The 19,828-nt window shown below is 48.9% G+C and overlaps 2 protein-coding genes across 2 annotated transcripts in view; one reads left to right on the plus strand and one right to left on the minus strand.

Annotated features, from left to right (window-relative positions):
• Positions 1-8,887, plus strand: part of ATG14 (autophagy related 14) — a 20,216-nt gene extending 11,329 nt beyond the window's left edge. The window contains exons 5-10 of the mRNA XM_009289881.2: positions 1,497-1,734; positions 2,151-2,380; positions 2,837-2,954; positions 4,054-4,144; positions 4,255-4,340; positions 7,236-8,887. Coding sequence (XP_009288156.1) covers positions 1,497-1,734; positions 2,151-2,380; positions 2,837-2,954; positions 4,054-4,144; positions 4,255-4,340; positions 7,236-7,542 — 1,070 coding nt within the window. The 3' untranslated portion in view covers positions 7,543-8,887. The remainder of the gene's footprint in view (positions 1-1,496; positions 1,735-2,150; positions 2,381-2,836; positions 2,955-4,053; positions 4,145-4,254; positions 4,341-7,235) is intronic.
• A 6,325-nt stretch (positions 8,888-15,212) lies between these two features.
• Positions 15,213-19,828, minus strand: part of FBXO34 (F-box protein 34) — a 25,930-nt gene continuing 21,314 nt past the window's right edge. Inside the window, exon 4 of the mRNA XM_009289831.1 lies at positions 15,213-17,967. Coding sequence (XP_009288106.1) covers positions 15,777-17,967 — 2,191 coding nt within the window. The 3' untranslated portion in view covers positions 15,213-15,776. The remainder of the gene's footprint in view (positions 17,968-19,828) is intronic.

Here is a 19,828-nt window from a genome sequence, read left to right on the forward strand (position 1 = left end):
CAGATGCTCGCTCACTCCCCTCCCGGGTGGGATGGGGAGAGAATCGGAAGAGTAAAAGCACACTACCAAACACGTCAAGGATCGCAACAGATCAGTTAGATGACTAGAAATCATTCCTGACGGTCAGAGAAAGCGCCCTCTGCGTCTGTGGGGGCAGGCGCGCTCTGAGGGGTACCAGCAGTCCTGGTCTCCCACCCTGCCAGACCAGGGACCAGCCAGAGGCCTGTGCAGTTCCAGCTCTGCAGGTGCAAACCAGGACCGGCAGGAGGGTATCGTGTGCTGGCCAAGCATGGCTGGGCACAGACCTGCGGATGGGAATCGGTCTTGGGTCCCGTTCTTCGGATGTAGCCTTTAATTTTTGTGCTCCCCTATTGGGAAGACTGACAGTCTGAATGTGTTGTTTGAGGTAGCTGTAGCTGCTTAGAAGTTTTCTTGATTTTAAGTAGTATATAATGCAGCTTCTTTGAGTAGCAGATGCCACGCAGCATTCTTACTGTAGCTCTGGTCTCATCTGTGCCTTGCAATCAAAATACATCAGTAAAACAACGTCAGGGCTTAGTGCTTCCCTTCTGTGGAAGGGACAGTTATCCCACTTCTTGATTACAGGAAAGTGATGCTTTGCTGTAAGAGAACCTGACTAACACTGTTTCTTTTCAGCCATAAAAACAGAAAGTGAGATGGGGGCTCTCGTTCAAACTAGGCTACGTTAAGATTTTTAAACACATATTTGGAGACTCTATAAGAAATGTTTTCCTATGCTTCTGAAAGACAGAGATGGTTAACTCACTTTCTTTAGCACTATATGTTTGTGGAGGCATTACTGCAGTCAGTTATTTTATAGGAGAATCAGCAGATGCTCTTGAAGGATATTTTTCCAAGCCTCAGTGTGCCTGACGCATGGAGTAAATTCAGGCAGTTGCAGCACTTCAGTGCATAAGCACATTTCTCTTTTTGTGGCTGGAAAGGGAGATAGTCAGTGTTCCCTTGAGGTAACAAGAAGCCCGCACCGTTGGGATCCAAGTGCTTTAAGAGCACACACATGAGTGTGAAGCCCAAATAACATCCACTAATGGCAGCAGTGGTGCCAGAAATGGTGAATGAAGATGCTGTCTGCACTTGATTTTGACTGCAAGCAATGCACGTCTTTTTGGCCAGCACCACGCAAACGTGTACAGTCAAGCTATTTCTGTCATGATGATTACCTCAGAAGTTTAATTAAACTGTGAAGTCTTGGCTTTTCTGCTCCAAATCCAAAAATAGCTGGGTAAAAGATAGGGAAAGATTAATCCCAATTTCAGTCTCTTTGGAGATCTTCAGAAAAGATTAAAAGGTGGTACCACTTAGCAGCTGGAAAATGTTAATAGCTTAGGAAGGTTTTCTGTTTTAAGCTGCTATAGATCTTGTTTTCTATAAATATTAATAATGCTTTTCTCAAGCTTACTACAGGTACCTCACAGCTCCTTTTCCAAGGCTAACATCTGCTGCTGTTTTCACAGACGCGGAGGGGCTTCTGAGAATTAAAGAGGAGAACCAGAAGCATTATCGCAGGGCTCAGCGGCATCAGGAGAAGAAAGAGAAGATCCAGAGGCATAACCGCAAGCTGGGAGACTTGGTAGAGAAAAAAACCTATGACTTGAAAACCCAGTATGAGCATCTGGCAAACCTTCGTCGGACGCATATCCTGGAGCTAACATCAGTCATATTTCCCATTGAAGAAGTAAAGACAAGCATGAGGTACAGAAGGCTTATCCTTTTGGACTCATTTTGCTTAGCTTTAGACACCCAGAAGTGAGTCATGTAAGTCTAAGCTAGACGCTCTGGCTCCCTTAGCATCTGTGGGGAGAAGGAGGTGTTTCCCAAAGGCAAAGCGTCTGACCCAAAGATAGAGGTCCAGAATAGAAGAATCTGGAGGTGCTAGCATCTCCCCACTGAGAGATCTGAGGTGTGTGTCCAATGTTAAAGTTTCTTAAAATAGATAATTAAAAATCCCTGAAGAAAGGAAAGTAGTTTTGGGAATAAGGAGTTTTGCAGGAGTGTTTCTACAAGCGTTTTGTTCTCTGTGAAATCTGGCTGAGTGCCTGCCAAGTACATCTCTGATTATATTTTTAAAACTTCTTTAAAAACACTCTGTTCCTCTTTGGATGCTACAGAGATCCTGCAGATGTGTCTTCTGAGAGTGACAATGCTATGACCTCTAGCACTGTGAGCAAGCTCGCGGAAGCCAGGAGAACCACGTATCTCTCTGGGAGATGGGTGTGTGATGATCATAACGGTGACACCAGCATCAGTATCACAGGGCCTTGGATAACTCTGCCTAATAACGGAGACTATTCAGCATATTACAATTGGGTGGAAGAAAAGAAGACTACACAAGGACCAGGTAAGGAGCAAGGTCTGATTAGGCATCTGGGATACTCCAGGAGCCATAGAACTTGCAGCCTTGGATGCCAACGGAAGGCGCCGAGGAGCAGGAGCCCGGTCTGTTTGTTCTCACCCAGACAAACCTGAGTCAGAGATAAATACTGGTATAGGGATTAGTCCACTGAAATCCTCTTTTGCAGGCAATGCTCACTGGGACATAGCGCAGTGTAATAGAGAGATAAAGTTAATTATTCACAGTTTTGACATGGTTCACATGCCGTCATTTTAACAGGAATTCCAAGAATTACTATTTTCTACCGGCTTCTGACAGATTTCACTGTAAATGATTGCTGGATTCAGGCTGTTCTCAATACTTACAAATGACATTTTCCAGAGCAGACTTCAGTAACACATTAACACCCCCACTGAGGCTTCATTTAAAATGAGACTTTCACGATGTTTTTATTTCTTTTAGATATGGAACATAATAACCCTGCTTATACCATCAGTGCTGCATTGTGCTATGCAACTCAGCTTGTTAACACTTTGTCTCTCATACTTGATGTGAATCTTCCCAAGAAGCTCTGCAACAGGCAAGTAAATGCAAACCTCTGAGGAGGGGAATCGGTGACCAGTTTTGACCGATCTTAATTCACTTTGGTTTTGTGAACGAAATCATTACTTGGAACAGCTTTTATGGTCATGGTTGATGGCTCATGAATTTTTGTGCTGTTTAATTTTGGATGGAGGGGCTAGTAGGATTTTAGCCCACAATTAATAGTCCCTTCCTCCTTTTTTACCTCCTGAGAGTGCAGACCAACCATCATCATTGAAAATAACAGCTTTCTAATTGAGGTATTCAGCATCCTCAAATTAGAAATGAAATATGACAGTCCATGAACAGCGCTTTTCATTTTATGAGACCCTACTGAGCTTTACAAAATCCCAGCCCAATTCAGCAACTCTTAGTCATCTTGAATAGCTCCACTACATTAAGTGCTGTAGACCAAGGCCTTGTAATATGGCATGACAGCAATGTAATTCTCTTCAGGATAAAACACCGGTGGGGAACGTACCTGGCTGGCAGAACATCTGGGAGTGAATTGTGTAAACCCCATTTGTGATGAAAAGCACTGTTAGGTTTTTAATGTCTATGCGGAGCAGATGGGATCTGTACAGAAGTAGTACTAAGGGAGCTGTAGACCCGGTCAGTCTTCCAGGGGTCCCAGTTATGCTGCTGAGGTTCTTTTAAGTGTTTAAAATAGTGGTGGCCGAAGCGGGGGCGCGGAAGTTGTGTAGGGTCTCTGCAGTTTTTTTTATACTATTATTTGGGTGCTCAGTCTTCACAGAAGGAGAAGGTTGGGAGCAGGAAATGATGCAAGATTTAAAAGGAGAGCCGAAATAGCTTGGCTGCAGTGGATCTTCGAGTTTCATACAGTTTACATCACCTGTCCTGTTGAAACCGGTGAGACTAGGGCAAGCAGTGCTTGTTGATGAAATGCTAACAGCGAAAAATGAATCTCCTGAGCACTCTAAAACTGGCTGTACAGTTTAAACAAGTGCTCGCCGCGAGGATGTTTATTCCAGGATTTGTTAGGAAGCCAGGGCACAGGATGCTGATGTCTCCAGTGGGTGTATTTTCACAGCATTTTGCTTTGTCTGTATGTGTGTGTGTGTGTGGTGTTTCAACAGCGAGTTCTGTGGAGAGAATCTCAGCAGACACAGGTTCACGCGGGCAGTGAAGAAGCTGAATGCTAATATCCTTCACCTTTGCTTCTCTCAGGTAGGGGGAATGCACATTTGGATTCTTTAAATAGCTTTCAAAATATCAACTGTGCCTGCAGGTTTCCTCCAGTAACTGATCATGTCTTTTTCTTACCTTCCCCATGGTAGCATGTAAATTTAGATCTGTTGCACCCACTGCATACGCTCAGGAACCTTATGTACCTGGTCAGCCCAGACACTGAGAACTTGGGCAGGTAAGAAAAGCAGTACCTCAACTCACCTGTGACTGAATCCCTTTTGAAGTTATGCATTTGCCTCGTTACTTATAAGGGAAAGCCTTCTCTTCTGCTGTACCTATAGATCAGTCTTCAGCCCATCAGAAATCAGGGTAATTACAAGGAGGAGACAGGAGGGGACAGAAAAAGGGGGTCCTGAGTAGGAAATTAGATTTCAGAGAAGTGTGTATGCCGTGCTTCTGCGTATGGCAGGCTCAGCTGGAGGCTTTATAGCTGATTATGGACTTGTTTCCCCTACGCCCAGAAGCAGGAACTCCTTCCCTCCAGGGGAGAGCAGCACATACGCCAGGCAGTCTCACTGTGCTCCGAATGTGACCCTACCCACATCTTGCCAAAGTGTAAATACCTCAGAGCATCCAGCAATATAAACTCTAAAACGAATAGTAGGTAAAGCTTTTCCAAAATACTTCCAGTCAATGAACACCCTAGACCAAAGCCGACAGTTCAAATAATATTAATTTCTATGTACATTAGGATTAAAGACAACTTTTACGTTAACTTAGTGTGTGATGAAAAGAACATCAGTTCCTGTGGGCTGCACGCACCAGGTTTAATAATCTTCCTTCTTTTTACAACTTAAATATAAGAAAGCCAACAACATTGATTTCCTGTTGGGATAATCCAGTCACAAGTCACTTCTGCCTGAAACAGTCTGCAAATATTTGTTTAATCTGACTGCTGCTTTATTCCCCCTTAAACACAGTAATGTTCCGAAATCTACTTTTCCACTTTGTTCTCATGTACAGCTCTAATTTTATTTAAAAACCCGCAGTGCCACTAAGAGGAACTGAATGCATGCCTTATGTTCTTTGGGTATATCCCTACCGATTCGGCCCAAAGGTATGGGGAGCCAAATCTTTGTAACGTAGCTCAGTTTGGAAAAAATGACGTGCTTGCTGCTGCTTGTCTGAAAACAAGGAGAGTGCAGGAAATACCCAGAGAATGAAGAGCTGCGTCCTGGAAAGCAGCTGCTGTGAAAGATCCAAGTGCCACAGTGGACGAAAAGCTAAGCCTGACAGATCCCCACGATGTGAAGTAAAAGGGCTGAGCAGAGAGACGGGTCTCACTCCTCTGTGCAAATGTTACAGAGCTCCACACGCATCAGTCGGGTCCATGTAGCGAAAGAAGAGGTTACAGGAAAGAGTCGGAGAAAATACCTACCAGTAAGGGGAATAGTTTAGTCTGTATAAAACTGTCTTAGCTCGCTAAAGGCGAGATTGAGAGATTACTTGATTTCCACGCCTTCATGGGGAGAAAATACAGGCTACTGAATGGCTTTAGAGACGCCATTGGAAGCAGAGTCTGAGCTAGGCTGAAATGAGGCAGATGCATTTAACACAGATTAATTACCCGCAAGAATGAAGGTGGGGATTCTCTGTTTCCTTACGTCCTCCTGTCAAGGCTGGATGAGTTTCTGGAATGGATGCTTTCATCAGGCAGAAGTTACTGGGCTCAGGACAGGGGGAATGGGTGGAATGTAATGGCCTTTGTTATAGAGGAGGTCACTTGGGATGATCTAATGGTGCCTTCTGGCTTTAAACCTGATGACTCTCTTCTTACGTTGCCTTGTTAAGCAAAACGCTTTGCCAGGAGGCAGCGCTCCCATTCCTTTCCGGATTATGAAAGAGGAGTGTTTACCTTTAATTTCTCAGCTGCCTGCAAAGTTTGCAACAACCAGCTCTCTTTATTTTCCTTTAGCTATCTAGGCCTATAGTTGCCCAATAGTCTCCTTTAGAAGTTACTGTTTTCAAATACATGTAATTTTACCAGGCTTTAATTGTTTGCATTAAAGTTTTCCATGCTAAATCGCTGCATCAGGCTCCTTCTCCCACTAAAGCTGGAGAAACGCTCTTGCACGTGTTAAATCCTTGCTCCTGTTTCACTGAGCAGCTTTGTGCTTTGGATTGAACTTTGGCAGGGACTCTGCTTGCTGTGGGGAATCCACCGCATTTCACCGCCTCTGTGAAAACCTCACGCTCTCTGACCGTGGGTCACGGGCCTCTGAAACTGCCTGCTTTGGCTCAGTAAAGGTGTTTCAGATTTTTGGCTGCACGTACTCCAGTGCAAAGCAGCGGGACGGGGCGGGATGCAATCGCTTCTCCCACCAGGCAGTGGCAGCAGGTAACTCAAGAGTCACAGCTCAGGTTGGTTTGGCCGGGACCTCTGGAGATCCAGCCCATCGCCCCACTCAAAGCAGAGCCAACTAGAGCAAGTTACTCAGGACCATGGCCGGTGGGGTTTTGAATATCTCCAATGATGGAGACTCCACAGCCTCTCTGGGCAACCTGTTCCAGTGTTTGAGCAGCCACATAGTCAAAAAGAGCTTGAGATGTCGCTCAGGGTGAAGTGCTGCTATGGGAGGTTGCTGCTGGTGAGTTGTGCCAACCTGGTTCTGTAAGTTGTAACCTACACCCTTCCTCTCGCTGACAGAGCTGCAGCCGTCTTGGCCTGGCCAGGGCTAGTGTTAGAAATAAAAGCTGTTCCGCATCAAGCTGAGATTTCCACCAGTGGAGCTGTGAGTTATTATCAGTAGCGTTTTCTTTTGTGTGTGCGTGTTTCACCATCCACTGCCAAAGCGGAACAGCTCTTCCGCCGTTCCTGCTCCGTGGATTGGAAACCAGCTATCGCTTCCTTGGCCAGCTGTTTTCGTTTCGCCATTGTCATAATACAGTTATCTCTGTAGCCAGCGAGTTTCTCTCTGCCAGCTGATAAACACGGAGGTGTTTTAATTTCTCTGCTGTACGCATGACAGAGCAGGGTGCGTTGGCATGCCTAGGACTCACACCAGCGAAGTGACAGTCCCTCTCCTGCGTGGTACCGAGCGGGCTGACGGCATTGTGTCCGTGTTCGCAGGTCTGGGCCTTTCGAAATTAGCGCTGATCTCGAAGACTCCATGGAGTTTGTGGATCCCAGTGCCACCGGCGAAACGGATGAGAGCGGAGATGAGCACGTCAGCGATGAAGAGACAGACCTAGGGACAGACTGGGAGAATCTGCCGAGCCCCAGGTTCTGCGATATCCCCTCTCAGCAGGTGGAGATGCTGCAGAGCCAGAGCACGCAGGTATCTCAGCCCATTGCCAGCAGCAGCGCTGGCGGAATGATCTCGTCCGCTGCTGCCTCGGTGACCTCGTGGTTGAAGGCGTACACTGGACATCGCTAACGAGCACGGGAAAAGGATCATAGGATTTGTGGAAGGAATCCCTCCCCGACAATGCTGTAGTAAACCTTACCTATTCAGTTAAGTAGTGCCTGGAACAAAGAAAAGGTCAGACTTTCATTTTGTAAACCAGAAAAACCTTTTTATTTACCCAAGATGACTGTGATGGTACCGTTTTGTAAATTAGCTAGCTACGTACTTCTGACGGATTCTGTGACGGCACTTTGTGTCTTGGTTCTGTCTGCATTGTTGAGTATCGAAGAAAAAGGACCCGGTAGCCTCCAGCTCTACTTTCGAAAGAAGAAACAGATTTGGGAGTATTTGGATCGAGATGAGTACAGAGAGAAGGCTGCTCAGTGTGCAGTCTGGACAGTGGTGCAAGTGCAGTTCACATTTTCTTAACTCCTTACAGGGTTTTCGTTTGTGTGTGTTTTAAATCTGTCTTGCGTAATGCAAAAATGCGTATTTCTAAATTTTTTTCATTCAGGACATGAAAATTATGCATTTTTAACATGTTTTCTAATCTCTGTTGCCATATTTTTAATACAAAGAATCAGCACGGACAGGAATTCACACAGCAAATCGCTCTTATTTTAGATTCGGTTGTGAATCTTTACCCAGTTTTGCCGCAGAAAACTGGCTCGTTTCATGCCGTTTCCACCGGTAGGTAGTCTAGAAGTTTCGTGTTGTGCTGTCCAAAGCACGCAGGCTCTTTACTCTTAATATCATACACCAAAGAAACACTGGACGTTCTCTTAGCTAGACCCACATTTGACGCCGATACAGGATTGCGTTGTTGCAATAATATTCATCAGTTACAACACCACGTTGCCACTTTTTAATATTAGAAAAACCTCATTTCAAGCTAGTTGAATGAAGTCACACGGTCTCCACACTACATGCATTTTCAACCCTATTCTATTTTATGTTTATGGTGGGGTTTGTTTGTTTTTTTCTTTTCTTGTTTACTGAATGCCAAGAGGTTGATTTCGTTTCACTGCAGAAACGCTCACAGCGCAGCTGGCTCGCGTCTAAAACTACAGGAGGTGCGATGCTGACAGATGCGTTCGTTAACAAGCGCTCCTCCGCTTCCTCTGCCTTGCGGTATGTGTTACTTAAAGATGGGTTTGCTCAGTGAGACGTCCAACGTATGGTTTACATTTTATATAGTTGGGACGTTGTACTTCTCCACGGGGTAAACCGATGGAAAAGCATCCTCCCATCCTTCCAGGAGGGAAGATTTCTGCCACTCTTCCCCGTAGCTTTCCTGTGGCGACGGCGGCTCGTAACGGGGGGCGCGGCGAGGCTGCAGGGAGTGATGCACAAGCCATGTCCCTGCCGTCAGGCAGTGCCCTCCTGCCTGTTCAAAGTCCCAGCTCCAAGGCTGCTTACCCGGCCATCTCGCAGAGCGTTCTGTGGTGGTTTTGCTCTGTTCCTCTCCAGGCCAGCCAGCGCTGCCTCCCGTCTCCACCGAGGAGTGGGTGGAAAAGCAATTTTGGTACTGACGCCTGTGTACCCCAGCGAGCTCCACGCCAGGGGTACTGGCTGAGTATCGTGTCTCCCAGCTCCCTGCCCCTCTCGTACGGCAGCTCTTTCTCTTTGGGGGACAAGCATCTGTTGTCGGTAGTTTCTTTTTAATTTTTCTTTTCTTTTTTTTAAACCAAAGACCCTTAACTCCGCGCTAACAGCACGCACGTTGTTAGATGAAGACACCCTCGGTCCTACCGTTCTTTTGGTCTAAATCCAATAGTCGGGTTCGTTTTGACTACTGCAGAACGGGGACGGTGCCCCCCCCCCAGCGAGCGCTGCCCAGGCCGGGGCCGGGAGGGTTTGGTCATTGGTCAGGCCAGGGCCGGGAGGGTTTGGTCACTGCTCAGTTCACAGCACTTTACTCACTCGCAGCCATCGGATCCTTTGCAGTTCTGAGCAACCAGCACACGCTCACCAGTACTGTATATCGGGCTCTTGGCGTCGCACAGCCCCTTCTGGTTCCCCGTTTATTTTGCACTGGACCCCGCCATATAAATATCTTCTCTATTTTGTTTTTTTCCCTGTTTGATTTTAATACGCATTTCAGTCACTCTTTCGTTGCTGCCTTTGTGCTACTTTGGACCCCCAAAGGTCAGGCCATGCTTCAGCTTTGTACCGCTGTCATTTACTTACTTAGGGAAAGAAAAAACAACACAAAAAAAACCTTTTCAAGCCATATACTTCATAACCATCATGTTTTCCAAATAATTTATTTGCAACCGTGTCATATTCTGAAAGTGCACAGCGGCACCGCGAGGGTGTTAAAATGCATTGGGATCGGTCTTTTCACGAAACGTTTTTGTAACAGAATACAGATTGTGGGTTGGTTGTGTTTTGTTGGTTGTGTGGGTTTTTTTTTTTAAAGTGTTTTGCACATGTGTAGCCGAGGAAGGATTGTGTCTGTCCGAACCTTGAGTGCAATCGCCAGGATCGGTTTTCCAGGTTGCTTTGGGGGCGGGGGAGGGAGGGCAGGAATATCTGCAATTACAGATATTTGAAGACAGCCAGCTGAGAGTTTACAAAACACTTTGCGTAGCGTGAATGCGGGAATTTCAGTTTAGGGCCGTGACTTTTGCCCGTGACCAGTGATCTGGGGTGGCCGATTTGAGCTGCCAAGGCAGAACCTGATTTCGAGAGCCCAGCCCTGCGCTGAAAATCAGGTGCCTTTGAAGGGTCTCAGGTGGGAAACCCAGGGATTGCTTGTCACCTGCAAAAACTCGGGGCCTCTCTCTGCAACTTCCGAACTAGATGTAACTAAACACAAATGTTTTGGGGTTTTTTTTTCTAAATTTTATTGTATTATTGCAATAAATCTTTAACAGTAATTTTTTAAAGTTGTATATTTATAATCGTTACTTCTGTGTGGTTTGTTTTTAACCGTGCTGGGGAAGCACGCAAGAATTTCCAGCCCTCAAAGCATCACGGGGACCAGACGTGTTACAGTACAATCATACGGCGGTGGGGTAAGCAATACCGATTCTAAAAAAATACTCTCACGTAAAATAACTGCATCTCCATTGGGGCAGGTAGAGGAGTCCTGCGAAACACACACACACACACATAACACACACGTCCCCGTACCTACATGTAAACGGATAAATCTCTCGTGTAAGCCTGGCTTTGAACTGCTCCTCTGCTGGGTGACATCTGTTTCTGCAGGTGGTGAGCCTGAACTACTTCTGCATGCAAGGGAAGACCGCTCCTCTTTAAGGTCATTTCAGAAGGACGCAGGCATGTGTCTTTTGAAGGAGGTAACTATTAAAGTGAACCGTTGTGTGTCTTGAGCGACAGGGATGGGAAAGGGCCGTGTTTGTCGGCAAGAGGCAGGCTCTGCCCGCGGGACCTGGTGGCCTGGCAGGCCGTGGTTTACTGGCTGCTGAATGATGGAGGAGAAATAACCCATCCCGCTTCATTTAGGGGCTCAGTTTTGGGGCCGGTCTTGTTCAATATCTTTATCGATGATCTGGATGAGGGGATCGAGTGCACCCTCAGTCAGTTTGCAGACGACGCCAAGTTGGGCGGGAGTGTTGATCTGCTGGAGGGTAGGAAGGCTCTGCAGAGGGACCTGGACAGGCTGGGTCGATGGGCCGAGGCCAACTGTATGAGGTTCAACAAGGCCAAGTGCCGGGTCCTGCACTTTGGCCACAACAACCCCATGCAGCGCTACAGGCTTGGGGAAGAGTGGCTGGAAAGCTGCCTGGCAGAAAAGGACCTGGGGGTGCTGGTCGCCAGCCGGCTGAACATGAGCCGGCAGTGTGCCCAGGCGGCCAAGAAGGCCAATGGCATCCTGGCCTGTATCAGAAATAGTGTGGCCAGCAGGAGTAGGGAAGTGATCGTGCCCCTGTACTCGGCCCTGGTGAGGCCGCACCTTGAACACTGTGTTCAGTTTTGGGCCCCTCACTCCAAGAAGGACGTCGAGGTGCTGGAGCGTGTCCAGAGAAGGGCAACGAGGCTGGTGAGGGGTCTGGAGAACAAGTCTTCTGAGGAGCGGCTGAGGGAACTGGGACTGTTCAGCCTGGAGAAAAGGAGGCTGAGGGGAGACCTCATCGCTCTCTACAACTCCCTGAAAGGAGGTTGTGGCGAGGTGGGGGTCGGTCTCTTCTCCCCAGTAACAAGAGATAGGACGAGAGGAAATGGCCTCAAGTTGTGCCAGGGGAGGTTTAGATTGGACGTGAGGAAAAACTTCTTTACTGAAAGAGTGGTGAAACATTGGAAGAGGCTGCCCAGGGCAGTGGTTGAGTCCCCATCCCTGGAGGTATTTAAAAGACGAGTAGATGAGGCACTTAGGGACATGGTTTAGTGGGCATGGTGGTGTTGGGTCGACGGTTGGACTTGATGATCTTAGAGGTCTTTTCCAACCTTTATGATTCTATGATTCTATGATTTTTTTTTTTTGTGGCAGCTGCCTGATGGGGAGGACTGATGCCCCGTGATTCCTGTCCGCTGCACGCTCGAGAGCAGGAGCAGCAGCAGCAGCCCGGGGCTCCTGCATGCGGAGCTGGGGCAGTTTGCTGCCTCGGTCGCAGCACGGTCAGTGCGCAGGAGAGCAGCCTGTGCGCCAAGCCAAGCCTGGCTCCAAGCTCGCCTCGTGCCTACGGGTTGCTTAGGTCACTTCTGCTTAAGCGGTGCAATCAGCAGGAGGTTTTGTCCTCTGCCGACGCTGGTTTGTGGCAGGAGAGCAGCCCCGTAACGCCCCGAGCCCCTTCCCTACCCCAGGGTTGCCCGGAGGGGCCCAACGCAGGCTGGGTAGGAGAAACAGCCCAGGGTGAGGCTTCAGCACCATTCCCACCTTGCAAGAAGTGGGACTCGAGACGGAGGTCGGATGCATCAGTGCGGTTTTGTGCAGGTGTGAAATGATGGTTCCGGGGGCTGGCAGGGGGACAGACGCCGCAGAAAGTGGAACTGGGGCCAATGCAAGGGAGCTGAACGCCGATAAAGCATCGCAGAGCCTCGTTACAGGGAGCAGAGACGCAGCGAAGGGGAAAAGCTCCTGTAGAAACAGGCAGGATGACAGAGAGCCCAACCACGAGCCTCAGCCCCGGGTGGCTTTTTCAGTGGTGTCCATGCCAGGAGACCCCCCCAGAGCTTGATGAAAACTGGAAGCTTACGAACAATGGAAATGTTACTGCAGTTTTTTTCACAGGCATATCGGGAAATTCAGTCCAGACGCTCCAACCGCTCCCAGGCAGGGAAGTCAAGCACACAGCGCACTCTTTAGTCCTCAGTTCTTCTGAACACTGAAGTTCCAACACTGGACTTCTTTTTTAATTTCCCCTTGGGGGGGGGGGGGAAGTTCATCAGACCTTGGGTTCTCCCTGAACTGGCCCTTAAGGAAACAGAAATCTGCACTTTACTACTTCATGGGGCACAAAAAAGCTTGTGGGCAGCTCAGTGTGGCTACATTCAGAACCAACCCACTTCTGGATGCAAAAGTTTGTTCTGTAAAACGATTTTTAACGGCAATGCTGTGCGACAGGGATCGTTCCGGCAAACAGCAGAATAAACGATGTATAAAACAGCCTGCGTTCCTCAGCCAGCTTGGGGGGAGGGCGGGGATGGGGTAGGGTAAAGAGCAAATTGTCCGCCGTATTTAACTGCTCCAAGGAACAAAATAGCCCGATGCCATTACTTTATTCTCATTTTTTCCCCTTGGTCAACGAAGGTGACCAAAATCTCACACCCTGTTCCAAAAAAAAAAATGACCTCACCGGACCCTTATCTACTTACAAAATATTTTCCTCTGCTGCTTCTATTTCAGCCTCGCAGGGACTTTCCTCGTGCTGTCAGCCTAGCACAGGTTATCTCAAGTTTTCCAGAGTCTTGGGTGGGAGGCAGGAAAGCAGTTTCATCCCCCTCTTCCTTAATTGAAATTAAGCCGAAGGCCTTTGGTGCCGATGGCTTTGGCAAGACAACTCCTTCCAGAAAGTTGTTTTGCTGCTCGTCCCAGTGCAGCCGACGGAGCGGCTCGAAGCTTGGGTGAAGCCTGCCTGCGCCCCGTTAGAGAATGAAGTCACGAATTAACAAGGGATCCTGCTTTTCCTCTCCCTCTTCACAGCCGATTACAAGGCAGCCGCGCCCTCCTTTCAGATTTCTAATTATTTCATTCCTCCTGGTTGTCATAACGTCTGCTGCCTTGCAGAGATGGCTGAGCAGCACCAGGGAGGGGTGCCCGACGCCCAGGGTGTCAGGCAGCAGGTAAAGCAGGGACTGGGGGGGGTGGAGGGAACAGCATCCCTTTTAAATCTACCGTGAACCCACATTTCAGGCTGTAAGGGCTCCGTTTTCTTTCTCCCCCTGTTAACGGAGAGAATAAAAGCATCCTGCCTTCAAACCCTCTCTGTCCTCACGCTCTAAAGCAACGCGAGTCACTCCATGCGATCCCACCAGGGGTTTTAGGCAAACGCAGGGGAGGCAAAGGGAGGTGCAGCCTGGCCACCGCAGCCAGCAGCTTTCCTCACTCGTCCGCACGTTGCTGACCTTGCGCAGACGAGCTGGGCGCACGGCTGCCCCATCCAGATGCTGCTCCCGCGGAGAGCCCTTGCCCTTAAATCCCAGGTGCTCCCTTGGGGTTTGCAGGGCAGGGGAGTGCCCGGGATGAGCCCCAGGGGAAGGTGGCACCAGCTCTTCTTCAACTGGGTCAGAGATTTTGCCTGCTCCGGCTGCAACGATGGTTGCCAGGGGTCCAGCCTTGTTCCGAGAAGGGGCAAAGAAACAGCCGCGGCATGAAGCGGGAGGAGAGGAGGGACTGGGACAACGCAAAGACACAACCGCTGCTCTCCTCTTGGCTCCCTGCAGAATCGCTGCTGCTCCACTTCGCTCCCAGGAACTGAACGCGGCTGCTGCTGGGTTGTCCAGGGTACGTTCCCAGACTTCCAAACCGTTTACCCTCGGGCAGCGAGCTGGGCACAAGGAGGGCTGTAACCGGAGGCCGGAGTCTGGAACACAGCGCTGCAGGAGAGGAACACAGCGCTGCAGGAGAGGAAGGCGTTCGAGGAAATACTCGAATAGATGCCACGCTCAGCTCCCCTTCAGAGTTCGAGGAATTACCGTTCGTCTGCACTTCTGACACAAACGTTCACAACTCCCCTTTGAAAGCACCGACTCGCACCTCAGAAACAAGATGCCAGAGGCCGCAGCAGAGCAGGGCGAAGCGCTGCAAGGATTCCTCTTGTAAGGGAAAAATTCCATATACAGCGGACAGCAGAGATTCCAGCACATCACTGAGCCAAGGCAACTCCGCTCTCATCCTGCTGGACCCACGCTCCATCCTCGAGCATCCAGCGCAGAGCCGAGGGGCCGTGGTGAGTTGAGAAGCAGGACTCAAGCCTGAGAGTCCCCGTTCTCACAAGTCTTACACACCCAGCACCAGCTATCCGGACAACAGGAGCCTCTGTCGAGCCTCTGCTGCACGCACGGCTGATGGGAGGGAAAGGAAAAGCTGGAATTTGTGAATGTTACAGCAGGAAGTTCTCCAGGTAATGCAGGTTTGGGGTTTTTTTTTTTTATTGTTTCTTTTTTGGGAGGACTAGTTTTCTACAGGAAGCACACTGCGAGTCTGAACTACATCACAGTGCCAAGTTTCTGCCACGTGTTTTACAGTATTTTTATAGTTTTACAAGAGAAAGTCAGGTAAGGCAGATCTAGAATGCACATTTTATTTAAGTAAAAAAAAAAAAGCCAGACAACATGGGTAAGGTAGACAAGAACTTTTTATATTCTGACTATACAATATTCCTCTCTTTTTATCCACTGCCACACTATTATAATGGATCTGTTCTAGTCTAATTTTAAGGTTGTCCAGTTAAGTTGTCTGAAGATTCTTTAAACAAGTTGACCTTTACCTATTTAGAGTTTCTTCTCAGAAACATTCATATATTATACAGGATATACAGATTTTTGAAACAAGACACTTAAAAAACACACACAACTATAGCCGCAACACTATCATAGCTGCATTGTAGTGATTACGTTGTTCAGCCAGCTGTAGACTCTGTATGTACAATTAGTTTTTATAGTGTTATTTACATAGATGGACTAAAAGCTATCTTTAATCTAAAAGGTAAAGGCTCTTGTGTTTAAGTATGTGCAGTTTCATAGCCCTGTGGAAAAAAAAAAACAACACACGACAATTATATACACTGTAAACAGCACAAGGCATGAGAATCTCCTCCTACCCCAAACAATCTCGCAGGAAAAGTGTCTGTGCACTAATATTCCTCTTCCACTTCGGCTCCCGCTCCTCTGTTTTTCTTATGAATAGCACGGTTAAAGCTGTGGCAGGCAGGAACCCAATGATTGTCATGAAGACCTAACTTACAGCCCGGGATGCCCTTCTGAGACCGGTGACAGCACATCCAGTACCCAGGCCCGTAGGGTAAAGCTTGACAGTATGGTTTGGGATGCCACCGGCACAGCGATACGTCCCCTTTCACGTACTTCTTCTTGCACTGCTTGCAAGGGTCTTCTCGGTAGCGGGGATCGCGGACCCAGCGGGAGTCTGCTGGCCTGATGTTGTAGTATTCAATGATGAATTTGAAGTAGTAGCAAGTGCATTTTAGGGCAACCAGACTCCTAGTAGGAAGCAATCCGAAAATCTTCACTATGATGTGGTGAGGCAGGAAGGCCATATACTGCTGAGGCTCCAAAAGCTGCTGAATTTTAAACCTGGTCTCCAGAAAGTCATGCGAAACCTGCCTTTTTAAGCAGGAAGCATCAAGTACTTGCAAAGCCCCTTCTGTGGGAGGAACAGAAAGGGCAGATGGCTCTGTAGGGACACTGTTTCCAACGCATGATCTGTCAGATGCCAAAGCATCCTCATCCTCGTTTTGGGCTACTTCTCCTGGCTCTTCTTGGGTACCTTCCCGTAGAGGCTGTTGCTCGTGAGCAGCAGGCTGGTCAGCCTGGAGAAAAAACAGCCTCCCCGGGAGCGGATCTTCACTGGAACTGGAGTTAGAGAGCTTCTCTTTCCTGCATCCTTTCTCGGTCTTGGTGACCGATATACTGATGCATAAAGGCTCCTTCCTAGCAGGGTGCAGACTCTGCTTTGGGAAAATTACGGGCTCTTTCAACGTACAATCAACAGTCGCGTTCTTGCTCTGCAAGGAATCCGGTGGCAACCTGGCAGCAGCTGGATATGCAGGCGGCAGAGGTCTGGGAGGCTCAATTCGCCTTTCAGGATCGCTCCCGCCAGCGGTTATCGCCAACACTGCATGAGCAAGTCCCGAATTCACATTCCCCATCCGAGTATCCAGCCCAGAAGGAAAAGGCTGCCGAGCAGAGGCAGCGCCATCCCACAACTCAGTGTCACCCAGAGGACCGCACCGTCCTCCGTATCCAGCCTCTGCTACCCCTGCCTCCTCCAAGCCATCCCCCGGAGCCAGGACCCCCGAGGAGACCTTCCCCGCCTCTCCCTCGGGCTGGGTGCCGTTCGCCAGGAGCACCCTCCCGACGTTTCTGCGGAAGCTGTTGTTCCGCGAGAGGCTCCCGGCCTCCCGCTCGCTCTGGCGCCTCAGGCACTCCGACTCCAGCTTGGCCACCATGTCCAGCACGCGCACGGGCTCGCTCTGCTGCTGCTCGCTACTGCCGCAAGGTCCCCTCTCCGCATGTACCTCGCACGCCCCGGCGGCGGAGAAAGGGTCTGAGCTGGGAAGCGCACCTTTAGGCTGAGCGCTCAGCCTCGTAGTAGAAGCAGGCGTGCAGGTTTTAGCACAGTCTACCAGTAAAGCGCTTGCTCGTTGCTCCAGAAAGGCTACCATCTCTATCACTGAGAGGGACCGGCCCGGGAACACACCCTCACCGTTGTCGTTCACGTAATGCACCGAACAGTGCTCGATGCCGCAGGCAAAAGGCTCCGGCTGGGAGCACCTGGCGTTCGCCTCCCTCATTCTTTCCAGTTGAATTTTGGCTTTTTTAAGATCTACTGATTTTTTCCTGCGTTTAGCTGTTCTTCCGTCGATATCCCACGTGCTTTTAATTTTCATAGAGCCTAGCCGGTTGTTGCTGCTGCACTGCTGGGCTGCAAAGAACGCGATCTTCTCCTTTGTATTGCCAGGTTTCACTACAGCCCAGACATCCAGAGGCCCTTCCCCTTCTTCTCCCTGGTGGATCGTTGCAGACAGGGCGTTCTTCTTTTCCCTTGCACTCGGACCATCCGCTGGACCTTTCCCATTCATATTGCACATAGTATTTGGATAAATAATCCCCAGAAGCTTTCGAGATGGAGTGACGAGGGAGGGTTTTGGGAAAACGCTCAGTTTGGTGCAGTTGTTGGTGTATTTTTCTTCTTGTGCTGACCTCTGATGGCTCATAGGTGGGCCTCTCAGGGAATCCTGGCTTATTTCTGGAGATCGCTCTTTCTTCTGTAACTTGAGATATGGCTTTAAGTGCATACCAGAAACCCTAGAAAAACAGAAAGGGAAGAAGTTATAGTTGCAAAATGTGCCTGCCTGGAATTAGAGAAGGTGGCCCAGAGCAGGCACCGGTATGCCTCCTACTCTACGTCAAGCAGCCCACACCTCAAAAGGAACCACGTGAGAAAGGAAAAGCAGCAACCAAGGCTGCAACATCCACTCTTGGAGAACTTCTGGCAATCGGATTACGATCTTAAGGATAGCAGAGATCTTCCCGTTAGAGAAGTCCGTTTCCAGGGAGTTGCAAGGAGAAATCCTAACGTTTAAGTTACATCCGTTGTGCAAACATAGCTAGAGGTTCATTCTAGAGTTAGAGCCATCCTTCCGTCCCTTCATTTCTTAATCCAGTTGTAAGGTACACGTGGGTCAAAGGGTTTATCTTGACATTAGCTACCAGAGAGATATAAATATATATATATATATATATTCTTTTCAGTAGATAAAGTACAGTTAAAAGCTGAAAAGGGCATTTGGCAAATGTAATTATATTCATCAGAGATCCCAGCAGATATCTCATCTTCTAATACCACCCAAAATGAAGCCCATCCTTTAGTATATCAATAATGGCAAATCTGGTGTACTCTCCCATAAGGGTCCTTACGCTATACATCAGATGGCCCCCCCAAAACGTGACACACGCGTCACGTACGGCTGAAGAGAACCACTTCCAAGTACGCGTTTTTATGGTGAAGAATTTAAGAGCTGTGAAGGGAGACGCTTGGATGCTGCTGGCATTACAGCAGCAGCACCACTCCTGTGACAGTCCCAGGCACTCGACTCCTCCCTCTCCGTTACACCCTTGCAGGAATTCTTCAATTCAAAGCTCAAAAACCGCAAAAGCCCAGGGCACTGCCACATAGGATGCAATTATCAGGAGACTTCAGGCTCTTCTCCCAGGAGTATTGCATAAGCATATTACAGAACTAACTATAGATTGTGTTTCCATGGTGATCTTTGAATTGTTACATTAAAAGGCCTCTTTTTTGAAAGGGGGATAATCTGTGCTTGCTAGTTTAAGAACAGCAGGTTCAATGCCACATTTATCATGAGCTGATAGGGACACATTCAGACGCTGAATGTGTTTCCCTTGACAGCCACCACCAAAAGAGTTACTTTAGCATTGTGTTTCTAGCCTAAAACAGCTTTTAATTAAAAACCTCAAGCCGTAACATCTATCGAGTCGGACAAAGTTATATTTGTAACACCTGCAGTTAAGACAGGCGATAGGTTTTTATCGGACAAGTGCAGCCGGAGTCCAGCCGTGCTCTCCCCTGCCGTGCCGCAGTGCCATCAGGATACACACCTACCTTGAGACGCCCTCGCGGATGCTACGCAGGGTACCCGTGGGGTCGGCACACGAGGAGGGGGGCACCCGGCTCACCCACCCCTCGAGCAGACCCGCCCAGAGCGCAGGGGATGGCTGTAAGAGGGAAGTCCTAACAGCAGATGCTGACCAAGAACGCACACAGACGTGCCGTACGAGCAACCTGGAGCGCAGCTTGGTGACCTTCCAGGCAGCCCTGCCCCACGGGTTAGCCAGGGCTGTAGACCCTCCAGGGTAACCGACGGCACAACGGAGAGCTGAGCCAGCGAGCACCAGAGTCAGCCGAGGGGAGGCTTTGAAAGCAAGATGCTCCACTTTGCCCTGCTAACACAACACGAGGGCAACTTTGGACATGAGGAAAAATGTCTTTACTGAAAGAGTGGTGAAACATTGGATCAGGCTGCCCAGGGCAGTGGTTGAGTCCCCACCCCTGGAGGTGTTTAAAAGACAAGTAGATGAGGCGCTGAGGGACACGGTTTAGTGGGCATGGTGGTGTTGGGTCGACGGTTGGACTCGATGACCTTAG

The sequence above is a fragment of the Aptenodytes forsteri genome, unplaced genomic scaffold (genome assembly GCF_000699145.1).
Source record: "Aptenodytes forsteri isolate BGI_AS27 unplaced genomic scaffold, ASM69914v1 Scaffold76, whole genome shotgun sequence".
NCBI lineage: Eukaryota > Metazoa > Chordata > Aves > Sphenisciformes > Spheniscidae > Aptenodytes > Aptenodytes forsteri.